General features: G+C 38.9%; 1 protein-coding gene across 5 annotated transcripts in view; it reads right to left on the reverse strand.

Moving 5' to 3' along the window:
• Nucleotides 1-19689, reverse strand: part of GTF2F2 (general transcription factor IIF subunit 2) — a 201090-nt gene that overhangs the window by 127480 nt on the left and 53921 nt on the right. For 3 of the 5 annotated variants that reach the window (XM_042974418.1, XM_042974472.1, XM_042974537.1), the window contains 4 exons: nt 19143-19233; nt 13298-13371; nt 3775-3793; nt 2286-2430 (listed from right to left, as the gene is read on the reverse strand). In XM_042974418.1, coding sequence (XP_042830352.1) covers nt 2286-2430; nt 3775-3793; nt 13298-13371; nt 19143-19190 — 286 coding nt within the window. In that variant the 5' untranslated portion in view covers nt 19191-19233. Of the gene's footprint in view, nt 1-2285; nt 2431-3774; nt 3794-13297; nt 13372-14664; nt 14817-19142; nt 19234-19689 lie in introns of those variants that run through there. The other 2 variants (XM_042974597.1, XM_007085381.3) reach the window with 2 other exon arrangements.

Below are 19689 nucleotides of genomic sequence, written 5' to 3' on the forward strand. Positions count from 1 at the left end.
TTATGTAGAGTGTTGTTGTGTTTTAAATATATTCCTATTTATACATAAACGTAAATAATTATTATCCCATTTCACAAATAAGGAAAACAAAGCCCAGAAAAGTGCAAGGAGAACCAAGGAACAAGGACTTAAACCGAAATGACTGCTATTAATAATAAGAAAAAAGTTTCCTTATAGTGTGCAGCATCTAGCAGCAACTTAGACTTGCATTTGTATTACCACAGCTCTACAAAGCAAGAACATATTGTCCAAACTCCAAAAGAAGGATGACAATCTTGATCCACTTCCATATCCCTGCCAAGATAATCCTTATAATACCATATTCACTTTGGAGTACACTGTAACCAGAAATGTGAACACAAAATGTTCAAAAAGAGAACAATACTAACTAAAGAATTTACGAGATTAAAAATGGAAGATAAAGGGGTGCCTGGGTGGCTCAGTCAGTTAAGTGTCCAACTTCGGCTCAGGTCATGATCTCGCAGTTTGTGAGTTCGAGCCCCGCATAAGGCTCTGTGCTGACAGCTCGGAGCCTGGAGCCTGCTTCGAATTCTGTGTCTCCCTCTCTCTCTGCCCCTCCCCTGCCTGCACATGCTTACTCTCACTCTCTCTCTCTCTCTCTCTCTCTCTCTCTCTCAAAAATAAATAAACATTAAAAAAAATTTTTTTAATGGAAGATAAATTTTGAGGATAACAAACCTTATCATTCTAAATCACTGTCTTTTAAAACTTTCATTTTTTTTTAAGTTTTATTTATTTTTGAGAGAGACAGAGACAGAGCACTAGCGGGGTAGGGGGAGAGAGAGAGGGAGACACAGAATCCAAACAGGCTCTAGGCTCTGAGCTGTCAGCACAGAGCCTGCTAAATCACTGTCTTTTATATAAGTAATAAATCACATGTTGAAAAATTAGCAATTTAGTAAAATGTAAAAAAGCTGAAATAGGACACCTTTTTCTACAAAAGTAGTTCAAAATTTTCCTACCTCAAACTTTTTCACGGTTCTGCCTCCTATTTACGATCTTGGTACTATGCCTCTTCTACTCCAGGGCCAACACAAAAGTAGAAAAAACCCACAGGTTCAATAGGTATTATTAAATCCTATCAATCACAAGACAAACACCAGATTCCTTGGATGCACCTGTGCTATGCCCTGCATGGCATACAATAAATATTTGTTGAATGACTGAATCCTCTTCAAGAGAAAATGGAAGTATTTAACACTTTCTACCTCCCATAATACTACACATTATTATAGTATCAATATTATTGTAGCATCAGAATAATGCAATAAAACAAAACTTTTACCCTAAACCACATGCAGAAAAATTATTTTACCCCTGTGTTACATTCTACATTAAAAGTGGGGGAAAATACTAACATTTTTTAGATCAGTTTTTATAGCTACTGGTATTCTAAGACATCACAAAAAATTTATCTGAACATATTCTTTTTTTATAACAATAACATCCTTAACATACTATAATTTCTTATAGCCTTTTTTGTAATGTTTAATGCAGATATGACAAAATCACAAATCATTTTCCTTACACAACCAACAAACTTTTTAAATTAGATACGGGAAATTAGCTCCATTAAAATGAGTTGCCCTGCTACATTAATAGTAATATGCTACATTCAGAGAAGGTTAAAAATCAAGAAACAGTGAAAATAAACATATACATATGCTGCAAAAAATCTCCCTCTCTAATGCACAAACTGAAACACTTGCTCCTGATTTACTGAACTGGTAGAATATCAGAGCAAACAAACAAAATTTACAAACTGTACTTAACACAGAGCTTCTTGAGTGTCAAAACCAAGTAAAAACAGTTCAAATCTTGGTACTAAAAAGGCTCTCTTAGAACTGAAACCTACAAAGGCAAAAATTCAGACTAAAAGATTCCCTAATATTAAGCAGTATTTTTTTAAACACAACTTATAGCTGCTGAATATCAATTTACCAAAACAGGAAAGTATGACCTTATCTTGGCAAAACTCAGAATACTGTTTCTTCAACATCCTAGAAGACAGCTTGATGCACCAGACTCTTCCATCTGCTTTGTTCTATTTCTTCATGCCCCAAATGGAAATTAAACCCTTCGAGTAACAGCCAAAATTTCATTAATCACAGGAAAGTAGAGAAACAAATAGCATGAAATGAATAATAGAGGTAGACAGAACAACAGGTAAAGCAGCCTTGATAATGACCTTAAAGTGTAATTTGAGACACAGCATCTATATAACAAGTACTGGAATCACATTAAATAATTCTATTCCCACTGACCTGATGAGCTCTCAGTAAAGACTGTTAATGTCTGTCCTCCAACACTTTGTAAGACAAATGGATGTTCTCTAGGGGTGCTGACAGAAGCTGGTTTTCCGCCAATATCGTGAATATTTGCAAGATCCTCATTCAAAGTAAATGACACCTAACAGACACATTAACAAAAGCTTATTACAACAGACTTATGTATTCAAAGTATCTTTCACAGAAATTCTGATTATAAATCAAATACCTTTTTAAAAATATGAACCTCAATTTCTAGTCATTTTATTCAACATTTTTCTTTTCTTTTATTATTTAATATATGAAATTTACTGTCAAATTGGTTTCCATACAACACCCAGTGCTCATCCCAACAGGTGCCCTCCTCAATACCCATCACCCACCCTCCCCTCCCTCCCACCCCCCATCAGCCCTCAGTTTTATTCAACATTTTTCTAAAACTTTATCAAAAAATCCTTAATACTTAGTCACAAAAAGGGAATCTATTCCCATTTGTCAGAATAATGGGGCTAATCTACCATTATAAAGATGGGTGACAGCTTTCAAATGTTTTTCTCTGGTTTATGGCTGAAGAAACTCTAGCTCCAAAACAGGAATAAATTTTTTCCCCTAAGGTCTCCGAAGTCAAGGGATTTTATCTTCTTACATTTATATCCTTACAAATGTATATACTTAAATATATAATATAAATAAATATATAGCAAAGGGCCTGGCACATAGAAGGAAAACAGTATTTGCTTAATGAATGAGTATTATAAGAGTATTTAAAAGGTGACTGTACTTAAAGGAAAAAGTGAGCTATTACTAGAAAGCTTAAACATTCCCATAAGCAGGGGATGTATTTCTTTTTTAGGTCTTAATGACTGCTGTAGGAGTACATGGTGCTGTTTTATTTTTGAATACTTTAACAAATACAAATAAATACTTACAAAGGTAATTCAATATTGAGGTTTAGAATAAAAAAGACGTAGTAGACGTTTTTTCACAAGGATTTTTACTACATACCAGCTCTCCCCAAAGGAACCTCACATTTTCTATCAAAGGGATTTATAAACATAAAATACTAATCTCCCAACAACAAAGGAAAGGCCATAAAGCATTTATTAAATACTTCTCTGGTATGTGATAGGTACCACAATTATGTCCTGGACTTAATGGGTCAAAACCTAAAGCCCTGAAAAATCCAGACCAAATGCCTTTGCCACACTGAAATAATATTCGAGTAATACTGAAGCAAGAATAAGCCTCATAGTACCCAGTGAAGGGATATTTTGGGTCAAAGCAGAAAAATGCTAAGAATGAACAACTAGAAAGGAGTCCATTCATTCACACAAAAGTGACATTTATACTGTTACGCGTTCCTCACCATCAGCCAGTGTTTTCATGTAGTTTTCCAGAATGCAAACACCACCTTCTCTTTGCTATTACTAATACATGGTAAAATAATCTCACGTCTTCAATAAAATATTCATAGAAATAATCTTACCTCAGTCCTTCCTTGATTCCTAAAAGAAAGGAAAGAATTTTATTTAGATTTCATGTTTTCTTCAAATGTATGTTAAGAACTAAAAGAAATAACACTATTTCATATTTACATAAAATATAGCATTTACATAGATCGACTATATTTACCCTTGGCTCTCCTCAACTAACCTACTTGTAATCATTTGGTAAAAATAAAAACCACATTAATCCCCTGTGTACATAAGTTTATAGCACTTAACACTATTGCAACCTGTCCTAATAACAGTTTATCCAAGTAATGATCTTGTTACTGTTACCTTTATTTCTGCATACTATATAATAGTCTAATTTTAAAAACCATGTATTAAATATCTACTCGAAGCAAAGTACTGGATGTAATATCTGTTCCCAGCCAGAAGATATAAAAGCTATATCCATAACTACAAGAGATAAATTTTAATTAATGTTTAAGAGAATCCCAATGTGCCAGGATCAGATAGGAGACCATTTCTTCCATTCTAGGAGTTGAGGAATGGCTTAACAAAAGAGAAAGCCTGAGCTAAGTCTTGAAGGGTACTGGGATTTCAACAGGCTGAGACAGGAAAATAGTATCAGACGTATCAGCTGAGCAAAGCCACAAAGAGTCTGATCATGAAAACGTAGTCACATTTGGCTCGGAGAGTACAAACTAAGGAATAGTGGGAGATGAACTATAAAGGAGAACTGAGGCTAGACCACAGAGTATCTTGAATATCACAGTGCAGAGCATGGACTTTATTCCTTAGGCAATGGAGAGCCACATGTATTGCATGAACAAAAGAATACAGTATAAAATATGCTCCTAGAAACTTGCACCAGAAAATATATATAAAATGGATATGAAGACCAGTTAGAAAACTGTTTCTCCATAACACCAGACTGAGTTCCAACCTGCCTTCACTCAGAGGCTCAACCACTCATTCTGTGATGAAGTGTCTACAAACATTAGGCATTGTGCCAAGTGCATGGTATACAGTATGAATACAGGTCTTTGTCCTCAAAGGTCCTAGTTTAATGCAAAACGATTCGATCCATGAACAACATAAACAGGATAATAACTTTATGACAGGTACAACGTGCTGTCAGGAAAATGCAGATGAGAAAGCTAGCAAAAGACAAATTAAATGAGAGATGAGGTCAACAACACGGAGGCATTCCAGGTTAAGAGAGTAATCCAATTAAACACAGAAGTGAGAAGATCTAGCACATTCTTTCTAACATCAGTGAATGGTAGGCTTGAGTCAAGCGGTAAAGAGCCTCTTGGGCCAGACTAAGGAATCCAGAATCTTAAACAGATTTGTTTACTGCAGGACTCCTCAGAGTCTTTCACATATTAAAATGCAATGTTGATCACCCTTTTGTTGGGAAGCACCTAAAAGAGAAGTGAAAAAATTCTAAGATTTCATGTAAAAATATGCATTTGCAGCTCCTCTCAAAAGACTGGAAGATTTGGCAGCGATAGTGCCCTCACCCACCCCTCAATTCAGTATGACAATAATCCCTTTGACATGCGCAGACAGGCAATGAATTCATCGCAGTCCCTTCCCTATTACTCCTGGACCTGGCTTCTAGGGACATTTAATTAAGCTAACCTTTCAGACAGAGGTGCCGCAATCAAAATAAAGGCAAAGATGCAGGGAAAGCACTTGCAGAATGTTTAGTGAATTGAATTGAGGTTAATGCAAAAACTCACAAAAAAGTAATGAAGGCTTTAACCAGGCAATGGCAGAATGCAAAGAGGAGGAGTGTGTGGCAGGATATCTGAGCTGTCAGAACTGACAGAAGAAGAAATGATTGGAAGTAGGCAGCAAGGGAAAAGGACTGATTAAAGATCATGCTGACATTTCCAGTCTGGGGACAGAAAATCACCCAGATGCAATTAGAGAACACAACAGGGGATGACAATTTTATTTTCATATATTTATTTATAACATCATCTTGGCTGGAATGATAAGAGATTGATGAACTCTGGATGAGTTAATTTTCTAGAATAAAAAAGACTTAAGACTTATTTTTTAAAGGATTAGATATTCTTTTGTCTTGGCATATAAATGTATGAAGTATACACGACCTTTAGTCATTCAATATTAGCAATAAAATATATCTTTTTCATGATAACCTGTGGTTAAAATTATAAACATCAACTACTGTAAAACACGGTAATATCCTCAGAAATGAACGCAGTGAACATGTAGCCCACCCTTTCACTGAATGAATGCCTCACGATGCTGTGCAGCCAGTCCTTCGTCACTCTGAGTCCACTTCTCAATACCCCGCCACTATTTCTTTACACTCCAATCCAGTTCCTCTGGCCTTTCTAGAAAATTGTCTTTCCTTTTTCTTACACTTTTTAAATACTTCTCAGATTTGACATCAATGGGAGGAGACTTTTCACTAATTACTGACAGCCAATAAAACACCCCCTTTTTGAAGGTTAAAAAAATCAACCAAATAATACCAAGTCTTTAACTGTGCTCCAGGATTTTTTGTTGGTTTTAATTCCTATTCATACATTCCCTTCTTGAAAAGTCAGCTCAAAAACCATTAGATGGAGCCAAGGAAGGTGGGTATCTGAAGACTGGGTTGAGAAGAGGCAGCATAACCCAAATGGGATGGAAAGCAAGTGCCTGGGGCTGAGGGGATAGCCTGGGGCGAGGTGTCAGTGCCCAGGAGGGTAAGGAAGGCATCCCTATAGAGGAATGCTTCAACAAGAAGTGTGTCAGAACCTAGCAGGGTCAGGAAATAAAGGGGTGTGTGTTTGGGGGGGGGGGGGGGGGTGCCTGGGTGGCTCAGTGGGTTAAGCGTCTGACTCTTGATTTCCACTCAGGTCATGATCTCACAGTTCGTGAGATGGAGCCCCAAGTCAGGTTCTGTGCTGACAGCGTGGAGCCTGCTTGGGATATTCTCATTCTCCCTCTCTCCCTCTTTCCCCACCTCCCACCCCTCAAAATAAATAAATAAACATTAAAAAAGAAGAAGAACTAGGACTCCATGGAGAAATGCCTGACTCCAGGCTCTGACAGAAATACGCAAGGTGAGTCCAAAACCATTTTTCTATGACAAAAAGTAAGTGCTCAAAGAAGGATGGAGACATGCCAAAAGGCCATGGGGCTGCACTACTGAACTGTACACTTTACAAAGGGGCATGGGAACCGGGCTAGGAGGAGCTTCCGGTGGCTGCATTTTGGACAATTTGAACATGAGAATAAATGATGATAGTAACAAACTGTGACTCACTGACTAAAACTGGAATCCATGAGTTCACACTAACATAGCTAAATTAATAAAGTGGAAAATCTGATGAGAAAGGAATACACAGGGGCACCTGGGTGGCTCAGTTGGTTAGGTGTCCAACTTTGGCTCAGGTCATGATCTTGCAGTCTGTGAGTTCGAGCCCCACATCAGGCCCTGTGCTGACAGCTTGGAGCCTGGAGCCTGGAGCCTGCTTTGGATTCTATTCTCTCTCATTCTCTCTCTCTCTGCCCCTCCCCCACTTGCACTCTGTCTCTCTCCCTCAAAAATAAATAAACATTAAAAAAAAAGACATGGAATATATACATAGTCTCCAAGTACCACCTCACAGAATATTAATTATAAAAGGGAAAAGAGTAAATTTACAGTGAAAAAGCATAGAAGACGCTCCTTAATCAAGTGATCAAAGTTACCACTACCAGTAATGGGACAAAATGAAAACACATAAACCTTGCTAAAATACAGTAAGAACCCAGTTTCACCTGGTATACAACCCCAATCTAATCATGAAGAAACATCAAACTCAAATTACATAAAATAACAGCCTTGTAAACATCAAGCATGTTGACACTTATACAGTATACAAGTCAATCAAAGACTTCCAAATGTTCTAGATTTAAGGAAACTGAGAGAACAGACAACAGAATGTAATTCAACGTTGTGGACTGGATCCTTTTGCTATAAAACAGTCTGGAGATAAGTGGCAAACCCTGAATAAAGTCTAAGGATTAGGCAGTACCATATGATGTTAACCTACTGATTTGGAGGGGTGTGCTGTGATTGTTGTAGGAGAATGTCCTTTTTGTAGTCACCAAAGAACCACAAAAGTTCTTTATACTGTTCTTCTAACTAACTTTTCTGTAGCTTGACATTGTTTTAAAATGAAAATACTGGGGTGCCTGGCTGGCTCAGTCGGTGGAACATACAGGACTCTTGATCTCGGGGTCATGAGTCCAAGACCCACACCGGGCATAGGCCTACTTAAAAATTAAAATAATTTTTTTTTTTAATGAAAAAGTTTTTGGGGGTGGTGGCTCAGTCGGTTAAGCATCCAACTTTGGCTCAGGTCTGATCTCACCGTTTGTGAGTTCAAGCTCCGCGTTGGTGTCTGTGTGGCCGGCCCAGAGCCTGGAGCCTGCTTCAGATTCTGTCTCCCTGTCTCTCTGACCCTCCAGCACTCACACTCTGTGTCCCGCTCTCAAAAATAAATAAACATTAGGGGCGCCTGGGTGGCTCCATCGGTTGAGTGTCCAACTTCAGCTCAGCTCATGATCTCGCGGTCCGTGGGTTCAAGCCCCGCGTCGGGCTCTGTGCTGACAGCTCAGAGCCTGAAGCCTGTTTCAGATTCTGTGTCCCCCTCTCTCTGCCCCTCCCCCCACTTGCACTCTCTCTCTGTCTCAAAAATAAATAAACATTAAAAAAAATTTTAAATAAAAATAAACACTAAAAAATTTTTTTAAAAATAAAGTTTTTAAATTAAAAAAAAGTATTAAATAATTTCAAAATGTCCCCAGTTTACTTCATTAATTCCTTGCTACAGAATTTGAGAAAGTTACTAATTTTTCTCTATAACAATGATGAAATGAATATCCTCAATCTCTGCATCACTGACTTATTTCTTTTAGAAGCTAAGTGCCATGAAAATGCTGGGTCAAGAGCATGAATATTTTATTATTAATATTTCTAGCCTTCTCATTATCCCAGTCCCACACTGCTGGATGAGTTCGTCCGTGTCTTTCTATAAGGGCAGCACCAAGAACTGAACTGTTGGCACTGTAGCTAACTGGCAGAGAAAACAGCAGGATTACTATTCTACTTTGTTCTGGGCAGTAATGTGTGTGTGAATACATGTGAGTGTGTCATATATGTATGTGTACACATATATATATGTTGCCAGGCTGGCCTTCAGAAAGTTTGCACCTATTTAAACTCCTATCAACAGTAAGGTTTTCTAAATTTAGTCAATATTATAACAGAAAGATTCTATCTCATTGATTTTTTGTCCACATATTTTTTATTAGTGGGCCCCCATATGACCCTAACTGTTATATGTGTTTAGAAATAAAGCTAGAACTCAAGAGCCTGGAGCCTGCTTCAGATTCTGTCTCCCTCTCTCTTTGCCCCTGCACCACTCACACTCCCTATCTCTCTCTCTCTATCAAAAATAAACATTAAAAAAAAGTTTTTAAATTAAAAAAAAAAATAAAACTTAACCTAAAGTAAAACCGTAAGCTAACTGAAACGCAGTACACATCACACATCCAAAGGTATAAAAATAATCCAAGTACAATGCTTTAGAAACATTGCATAAACTGCCTAAGAGAAATGGCCCAAATGTCACCAGCTGTTACAACAGGCTGGATTCTCCTGTTTTCAGGTGTAAACGGAACCAATTTGGGGAGAGCTGCACTCCCACCTGCATGTCTTCTCCCCGTCCTCTGCCTCTCCCAATTCCTCTACTCCACAGCCCTGTCTCTGCTGGAATGAACAACCGCACCACATAGACCTTCCTAGCTTCTGGCCTATCTAAGGCACTGCAAACTGCTGCTGCTTACCTTTGGGAGATGGGCCGGGGAAGGGAGGTCCATACCCACACATCATACACAACACAGAGTCTGTACTATGCAGTATGTGGCACAACAGTAAGTAAACACTACCGGCTATTTTACATGCATTGAACCCCTGAAGTATTAATACCAAAACCTTTTAATAGATGAGGAAACAGAGAGGGTAAGCAACTTACTGAAAGTCACACAGCTAGTAAGTTAACAAGGTCTAGATAAAGCCCAGAGCTGAATGACTCCTGAGTCCATACTCATAGCCACTATGTCACACTGCCTCTTTAAAACCTTGTTTTCATGCTTTACCCAAATATATATATATGTATATATTTTTTTTTTTTTGCCACACAGATCATCCATAAATTGGTTAATCTTCCTCTAAGAATCCATACTTGACTATGTATCTCCTAGCCTTAAAAATATTTGAAGATGGTTTCACCTGGTCTGCCTTAAATCTTCTCTCAACAGCCATAGTACCTTCAAATATTCCTCAAAGGACACTGAGTTTTTTAGTTTTTTCTTTGTCCTTGTCTCACTCTACTAAAGGAACTTATCTGTCCATGTCTCTAAGTACAGCACTAGAACCGAACTTAATATTTGCACCATATGCTAAGTGGCAAAGAGAAGAGGGAGATTATCATCTCACTTCATCCTAAACAACAAACATCTACTAAGGGAGCCTTTTGCTTATAGCCACATAACCCTATGACTCATATCTACTTTAAACCAATTAAAATCCTGATAACCTAGTCACAGGCACTCCAAAGCCATTCCTCATCACCCTACATTTAATAGTGAATTTAGTAACTCAGTATAAGGAATGAAAACTAAGAGAATTAATAGCACAAATAAGACAGACAGCCAGGAGACCTACCATGGAACAAGCTGTTTTTAAGCATTTCTATAGCAATGTTAGTAATTACCATAAAGCTGTTCTCATCATTAAAAGGATTTAGCTCTATAAGACAAGACTGATTATATTTCATGTTAGGTAGATGATCTGCCAGGTCCTTTAGCTAACATAAAAAAATACATGCACACCTGATAACATTAAAAGCAAAGAGTTTATTGTCAAGACCAGGATACTCAAGAGCGTGAAAGCAGGGACACTATTAATAACTGCATAGGGAAAACATGTAAACTGGGACTATTCCAGGCAAACCCAGGGGTATGGCCACCCTATACTAGATGCAACTGTGTAAACTGTCTGCTTTAAATTAAGGAATGAATGAACAACCGCACCATGCAGATCTTGAAATTTTCTCCCCAGCAAAGGTTGATAAAACTGCAACATACCCACCATTGCTGATTTAGCATGCTGCCTTTACTTCAGGGATCAAAGAGCTCGCAGAGGTTTCCTGAACCTCAGCTTTTATCCCATTTCCCATACTAGTCCCTTCTTCCCCGCACCCCCCCCCCCAAAAAAATTTACATTCTTCAACCAGGTATTTTCTTCCCACAGAGGTTTTGAGGAACACAATATTTACGGCAGAAAAAGGACAACATTTGAGTTTACAAAACATTTTAACAAACCCTAAGCTGTTTTTGCTCAAAAACACTCTATGGGTTGGTAAGGCATTATTATCCACATTTTACAAACAAAAAAGCTACGGTTTAGATAGCTAAGGCCAAATAATTATCAATAGCCAGTAAGGACTAGAACCCAGGTCTTGAGCTCTAGTATAGTTATTACATAAAACAACATGGTTCACCATTAAAATACATTTTTCCTGTAGTCTGCCTTTCTTCAGTGACATATTGCTGAGATTTAATCTTGATAGTGGCTCCCATTTTCAGGAAAGCCAATTATAAGAAATTCTGAAGTCCACAACCGAAATAGTAGGTAATTATCTGCGTTATAAGGGATTCCATGTTGAAAAAGAAAAAAGATCACCCCAGATTTCAATTAAAAGTATGCAAAGTCTGCATTCCCTTATACTTTCAATAAAAGTATGATAACTCACCAAAAAATGTTGATTTATCTACAACTTTCCAGAAATATGTTAATTTTCTAGTTATATATGCAAATAAATGACAACTATTTCCATACTATCTCACTGGATTCATAAAAAAGGCTTGCAAAACAGGCAACTTCAGGCATAAGGAACCTAAACTCAAAAGATTAAGTGCCCTGTACAATCGCACTGATAGTAAGTGACAGAGCCACAACAGAAACCTACTGGAGTTTTCTTACAATTCAAGGCCTGAATTCAAGCCTCGTTCTGCTATTAAATGTGTAACCATCTCTTGAGAAAATAAGATATTACTTGTCCTTACCTAACTTTAGAACTTTGGATATAAAACCATGCCTGTTTCCAATCAACATCTTGTTAAAACAAAATGAAGGGTTAAAAGATCTGTCAGAACAAAGGTAAGGAAGAAAAAAAAAAAACTAGAAAGAAAACCCTGGGGTCAAATAACATTTAGAGATTGAGAAGATGAAGAAGCCAGCATTAGACTGAGAAGGAACAGTCCCCTATGGACGACAATCAGGAGTGGTGTCCCAGAAGTGAAATGAAAAAAAGGGTTGGAGGATAGGAATGATCACTATGTCAAAATTCTGTTGAAGGACAATTAAGAAGGCTGACAGGTGACTCTTAGATTTAGGAAGGTAGATGTGCCAGATGGCAAAAAAGGACTACAAATCCTTCACAGTGACCCCCACCAGGAGGTAGACTGTATTGCTCTCCCCCTGAACCTGGGCTTGGCTATGAGTTGCATCCTGAGGACTCTGGCAAACATGATGCAAACACAGGTTTGCTAAGTGCTTGTGTATTGGGACTTCTCTCTCTTTTGCTCTAGGAGTTTTCACCATCATGTGAATGAGCATATTGCAGATAAAACACACACGGCCACTGTCCCAGCCGAGAGCAAGCCAACCACTAGACACATGCGTGAGGCCATTCTAGCCAGGAAGGCCAGGTCAGTCCCAAACAGAAATGCCCCACAGAATTTAAGCAAATAATAAGGTTTTTGTTCTAGGCCACTAAATTTGGGGGTGATTTGTAGTGAAGCAAAAACTAACTAAACTAAACAACTAACTAAAAGGAAGGCACTAGAGACCAACTAGAGCTCTTGCAATGGAGTAGTAGGCAGGAAGATCTGATTAGAGTTAAGACTGAATGAACAGAGTGGAATGCAAGGCCTCTGGCTGACACCAGCTGAGCTTTGAAAGAGGCTTCCCTTTCTAACAAGGTCATTTCTCTAATCAGGAAACTAAACCTTTACATTGTTTTCCAGGTGTTCCCTACCCTCTTCCAACACCTCTATAGACAGACATGGTGACACCATGGCAAAGTCTTTCTACTGAAGCACTTACTGGGTACATCTAGTTATGCCCAACCCAAGCATCCATCTTCACAAGATGTGGAGATGGAGGGATGAGGGAACTACATACTCTGCTGCTTCACTGCCAGTAAGTTTTACCAATAAATCTGACTTTATATTTACACCTATCACTAGAGAGGGGTGTGTGTGTGTGCGTGCACGCACATCTATACACATGCACACAAATACACATGTGCACACACAACTCCTCACAGCGCACCTAACCATCTCTTGACAATCCTTGATGTGCTCATTCTCATTTTCCAGGTAAATTCCCCATCTGAAAAAGAACCGTTATGACTTGTAAAAGCATTTATAAAAATTTCAAAAACCAGCTTTTTAAGATGTCAAAAATAAATAACTTACTTAGCAATCCGCAGTTTCCCAACTTCACCTCTTCCAGGGGCTTTAGCCCATTGCTGGGACAAGTATTTAGGAACCTACAAAAATAAATAAAACACTAATAAGACTATGTTTTAGATGCTAACAAACTTCTTAAACATAAAATGATATAATGTTTCTATGTTACTTTCTGCCTATAATAACTGATCATTAAGTATCACACTCTCATACATTTTGCACTATAAGGGATACTAAGAAATCATCTTAATTCTCAAAGAGCTTGAAGTCAGTCAAGCTGGTGACACAAAACTAAAGCTAGCCAAAAAACTTAACAAAACAAAGTGCTAACTTATGTTCCCAAGTAAGTCCTAAAGTTCAGACATGAGAAAGGCTACCAGAAAATGTTTCTCAGAGGGGCATAACACTCTAACATGATATTATTCAGAGATACCACCAAGTTCAAGATGAGTTCAAAAATCAAATTTTATTGTGCTTAAGACTATAACTCTGACCAAAGATAAAGGATCTGCTGAAATAAATGATTAAATATCACGACTAACATTTATATAATACTTACTACTTTCCTGACACTGTTATAAGCATTTTCCATACCTTTACACATTTAATCCTCACATCTCTATAAGGTAGGTACTGTTAATTACCCTCATTTCACAGAGTATGAATCTGGGACACCCAGGGATTATACAAATTAGCCAAGGTTATATAATTAGTAAATGATGGAGTCAGGATTCAAACCCAGGCAGTCTGGGTCCAGCATCTATTTGTAACTAGATATATATTTAACTCCCAGGGACCTGGGTGGCTCAGTTGGTTAAGTGTCTGACTCTTGGTTTCAGCTCAGGTCATGATCTCGAGGTTTGTGAGTTCAAGCCCTGAATCAGGCTTTGCACTCACTGACAGCACAGAACCTGCTTGGGATTCTGTCCCTCCTTCTCTCTGCCCCTCCCCTGCTTGTGCTCACATGCATGCGCTCGCTCTTGCCCTCTCAAAATAAATAAATAAACATAATTTAAAAAAAGAGGGGGGGTGTTAATTCCCAAAAAGGTTAAGAGAATACATGCTGAATCACTACTATTTCTAAAATAAAATTTTTTTTTAACATTTATTCATTTTTGAGAGAGCAGGAGTGGGGGAGGGGAGGGGGGTGGGGAGACAGAATCTGAAGCAGGCTCCAGGTTCTGAGCTGTCAGAACAGAGCCCGATGTGGGGCTGGAAGTCACAGACTGCAACATCCTGACCTGAGCCAAAGTTGGACACCTAACCAACTGAGCCACCCAGGTGCCCCCCCCCCCCGTTTTTTGTTTTTTTTTTTTTTAGAATCATTACTATTTCTTCTAAGAGGTAATTTAAACTTTGGAATCAGTACATACCTTCAAAGTTAGCCTGCTGTGAGGAATGAGATACCACATGAAGCATAATACCTCACACAAAGCAAGTACTCAATGAGTGTCAGGTGTCACTGTTATTTCCCCCAGTAATCTTGGAATGATAACATGAACGTCAATGCATAACTGAGTCAGAGCTTCCAAAGCAAGAAAGGAAAAAAAATTCTATTTACCAAGATTTCATTTGCAAAAAGAACCACTTAACTATCAACCAAATTATAGTGTTTTGTTTGGATATACAGTAGAAAAAAATCAGAAACAAAAGGGTCAAAAGAAGATCCTAACGGTACTTCTTCAATTATGAATGCATTCTTTACACCAAAATTTATCGAAGACTAGGCATATTCTTTAATAAAGTCCATAGGAGAAAGTTGGGTGTCTTTTCTTCATCATATTCCAAGTTCCTGGTTCAAATGAGCCCTCTACAGATATAGATGCCATAAGACCTCCTCCCTGACAGTAATAGTGTCCCTTCCACAATCTGTATTTCAAGCAATCACTCTAATCACTATCTCCTATCTTCCTGGCTCTCTCCTCAGTACTTCAACTCCAACAGTTCTTTCATCCCTTCAAATCACTGACTCTAACATCTAAACACTGTTCCTCAGCTGCCTGTGTCCCATCTTCGCTCCTTAAAGGACTCACAGCCCATCATTACAATCATTTCCTTGCCCCTATCTCCTCCATCATGCTGGCCTGGCAGAAACTTAATCTTCATTAAAGCCAATCTATCTGCTACTTATTTTATTAATTAATTTATTGGTTTTATTTGTGTTACTTCTCCACACTGCACCTGAGCAACTGGAAAAAAACACAGTGATGCCAAATAGTCTCACTTGAAATATATGGCTACTGACATCAAGTCAGCCCTTCAAGATGCTTGGCAATTTAACTCCATCTGCCTAGTCAGTTCACTCCCCCACCGCAGATGAGTCACAGGTTCTCTTCACTCTTAAACCCACAACACCTCCCCTTCCTTCTCCCCCTGTGCTGATAACCTGACTTCCTCTACCAACTGGGAAAGAGGATCCAGAGCACCTCTAAATCTACCAGGTAGCCAAAGCAGGAGCCGTTTATCCTGACTTCCCCTCTAAAAACAATACATGAACAATGGCCAATCCCTCCACTTGTGCCCTGAATTTCTTCCCCTGTAGTCTGATCAAGGACATCTTTCCTTCAATTCTACCCTCTCTTTCCTCTCTCCTCGAATCATCCCCCCCATCAGAATGATGACGACGACGATGACCGTTGACACTAGAGTGCTTACCACACGTGGCAGGAACACTCTTAAGATGTCCCCCAATGATACTCACTTCCTGACCTTCACACCATTGTGTAATCACCTCTTCTTGGATAAGGGGTCCTGTGACTTGTTTCTAATCAATACAATATAGCAAAGGTGATGGGATGTTACTCCCCTTCCCCTTTGGCTAGGATACCTTTATTCTTTAATTAATTGTTTCCATTCATTTTTATTTTTTTGGCTACAAAATTTGTTCATGTCTATTTTTTTTTTTTTTTTTTTAAGTAGGCTCCACACCAGGTATGGGACCTGAACTCACAACCCTGAGATCAAGAGTCACCCAGTGACTCATCACAACAAGTGCACTTCTTAATCCCCATCACCTCTATCTCCAACTCACCTCCCCTCTGGGTAACCATCAGTTTATTCTCTATAGTTAAGAGTCTGTTTCTTGGTTTATCTCTCCACCCCCCCACCCCCACCATTTGCTCATTTGTTTTGTTTCTTAATTCCACATAGACTGAAATCATAGGGTATTTGTCTTTCTCTGACTGATTTGTTTCACTTAGTATTATACTCTCTAGCTCCATCCATGTCACTCATTGCATATGGCAAAATTTCATTCTTTTTTTAAAACTGAATAATATTGCATTGTATATATAAATACTACATCTTTACCCATTCATCAATCAATAGACACTTGGGTTGCTTCCATATCTTGGCTATTATAAATAATGCTGCCATAACCAAAGGGGTGCATGTATCCCTCTGAATAAGTGTTTTTGTATTGTTTGGGTAAATACCCAGTAGCATGACTACTGGGTCATAGGGTAGTTCTACCTTTAACTTTTTGAGAAGCCTCCATACGCTTTTGCAAAGTGGCCACTCCCACCAACAGTGCAAGAGGATTCATTTTTCTCTACATGGGATATTACTTCTGTGATTAGGTTACATAAGATGGTGACTTCTGTGTTGCTTCTCTCCTTGTTTTTTTAGTCTGCACACTTTGATGAAGTAAGTTGCCATGCCGGAGAGGCCCAGGTGGCAAAAAACTAAGGAGAGGCTCCAGCCAACAGGCAGGCAGGAAACATAAATGCTCGGACCAATAACCTTGGAGGATCTGAATTCTGCCAACCAGAGAAAAACTTGGAAACAATCTCTCCACAGTTACTACTTCAGATGACACTCCAGCCCTGGCTGACACCTTGCCTGTAACCTGGGAGAGACTCTGAAGCAGGAGACCCAATTAAGCCCTGCCAAGACTCCTGACCCACAGAGTCATTTTGCAAATGAGGTAACTGAGGCACAGGAAGATGAGCAAATTTGCTAATTTCAAGATCACACATCTATTAAGAGCAGAATCTATAATTCTTTCTATACACTGTCCCATTTTTCTGCCTCTCGTTTCAGCAAAGCGCTTTGAAAGCATTGTCTCTGCTGGCTGACTACAGTTCCCCCCTTGCCATTTTGTTTTACTATAGACAGGCTCTACTCTCTACCACTCCACTGAAACTGATGACCCTACTGACCAAGTATCTCCACACTGCCAAGTCAATGTTTAATCCTCATCTTTAACGCCACTCAACAATATTTGAGAACTGTTTCCTCCTCCTTCAAACACTTTCTTCACTTGGCTTCAAGTCACCACAATCTCTCTTGATTTTCCTCATACTTCTCTGGCCTCTCCTTTTAGGTCCCGACACATCTAGATTCTCATCTCCCTGGCCTCTCACCTTTAAAAGGCTCTGGTTTCAGTCCTCAGACCACTCCTCTTCTCTACCCACACTCAACTTTATGTAATCTTATCCAGTCTCGTGACTTTAAATACCATCTGTATGACAACTCCCAAATTTAGAGCAAATCCAGGCTCTCCCCCCAAATCCCAACTTATATATCTAACTGCCTACTCAAACTCTCCATCTGAATATTCACTAGACATTTCAAACTTAAAATATCCATACCAGAACTCTAATTTCTCCATCATAAACGTGTTCCTCATGCAGTTTTCCATGTCTCAGCAAAAGCTCCGTTCTTCCAGGTACTCAGGCTGAAACTCCGTGGAGTTACTCTGAATAGCTCCTTTTATCTCACATTCCACATCCAACTGAACGACCTATCCAGTCAGCAATACCTTCAAATTGTATTAGGACTCCAGCCCCTTCTCACCAATTCCAGGCTTACCATCCTAATGCAAGCCACCATCACTTTTTATATAATCACATTGGCCTCCTATCCGATTTCCTACCTTCCACTCTTGTCCACACCTAGCTTATTCTCAATACAGCAGCCAGAGTCATCATCTTAAAACATTAAGTAAAATGATACTGTTCTGCTCAAAGCCTTTCAATTATTTAATAGACGTGTACATAGTGCCTACTACAAGCCAGGTACTTTTCTAATCACTTTACAAATGTTACTTCACTTAATCCTCAGAACAACTCTATTATTATCCCATCTTTGCAGATAAAGAAAATGAGACCAGAGAGTTATTATTTGCCAAGGTTCTCACAATTACTAGTGAAGCCAGGATTCTAACCTAGGCAGTCTAGCTCCATAATCACCGTGCCATGTTGCCAGCTCTACGGCTACTGGCTCCCCATGTCACTCAGAGTAAAAATCCTATAACGTCTTGCATGTTTCAGGCCCCTGCTAGCCCATGGCCTCATCTCCTTCTACTTTCTCTCACTCGCTTGACTCTAACCACACGACCAGCACCTTGTGTCTGCAGGCCTTTGAATTGCTGTTATCTCTGGAAAACTCTTCCCCCAGATATCTGGAGGGCATGCCTCCATAATATCCTTTAGGTCTCTGATCACAGACCACCTTATCAGCGAGGCCCTTTCCCCACCCTATTTAAAACAGCATCCCCAGCTACTTTCTATACATTTTACCTTATTTATTTTTCTTCAGAGCACTTATCACCTGCTATATTTGTATTTGTTTACCATCTCTTCTCCCTCCCCATTAGAATGTAATCTACAGAAGGCAGATATTTTGTCTGTTTGTTTACTGCTATATCCCTAGCAGCTAGAATAGCCTGGCATTTCGCAGAAGGAGTTATTTTAATAACTGAATATTGAAGAAACATGAGCTAATGTTAATGTAATAAAAATGACAGCAGTTAACAATGGTGGCATTACCGGGATACATCTATGATACAGAATTTAATTTTAATATACCTCACTGCATTCTCAGAGAGAAACTTATTTCAGAGATCTACCTTAGAATAAGGGGAAGGAAGAAAGACACCAATAGTGAAGTACATCATTTTCCAGTTTGCCTCTGTCCCTTATTGCTGGTTCTCTGAAATGCTATTAAGATAAAGAAAAGACAAAAATATTTTAGAGCACAGGAACACCTGAGGGAACCACACTTCTTTACTACATTAACCAGGTCAGAAGAGTCTCTGATCAAACTGCTAAAGATGACAATTTAGGCTACCAAACAAGCAGAAGTTCTAAGTACAATATATATCATACACTAAAACAAATTAAGAATCAAATTCAGGGGTGACTGAGTGGCTCAGTCAGTTGACCATCCGACTCTTGATTTTTGCCCAGGTCATGATCCCAGGGTTACGCTGAGCGTGGTGGAACCTGCTAGAGATATGCTTTCTCTCTCCCTCTCTCTTTCTCTCTCTCCCCTTTTGCCTCTACCCCATTTGCATCACTCTCTCTCTTAAAGAAATCAAATTCACTACAATACATTGTATCTAATACGAAGCAACTGACAACTTAAAAAAAGAATATGCTTCAGAAGTTAATTGA

The sequence above is a fragment of the Panthera tigris genome, chromosome A1 (assembly GCF_018350195.1).
Source record: "Panthera tigris isolate Pti1 chromosome A1, P.tigris_Pti1_mat1.1, whole genome shotgun sequence".
NCBI classification, from domain to species: domain Eukaryota; kingdom Metazoa; phylum Chordata; class Mammalia; order Carnivora; family Felidae; genus Panthera; species Panthera tigris.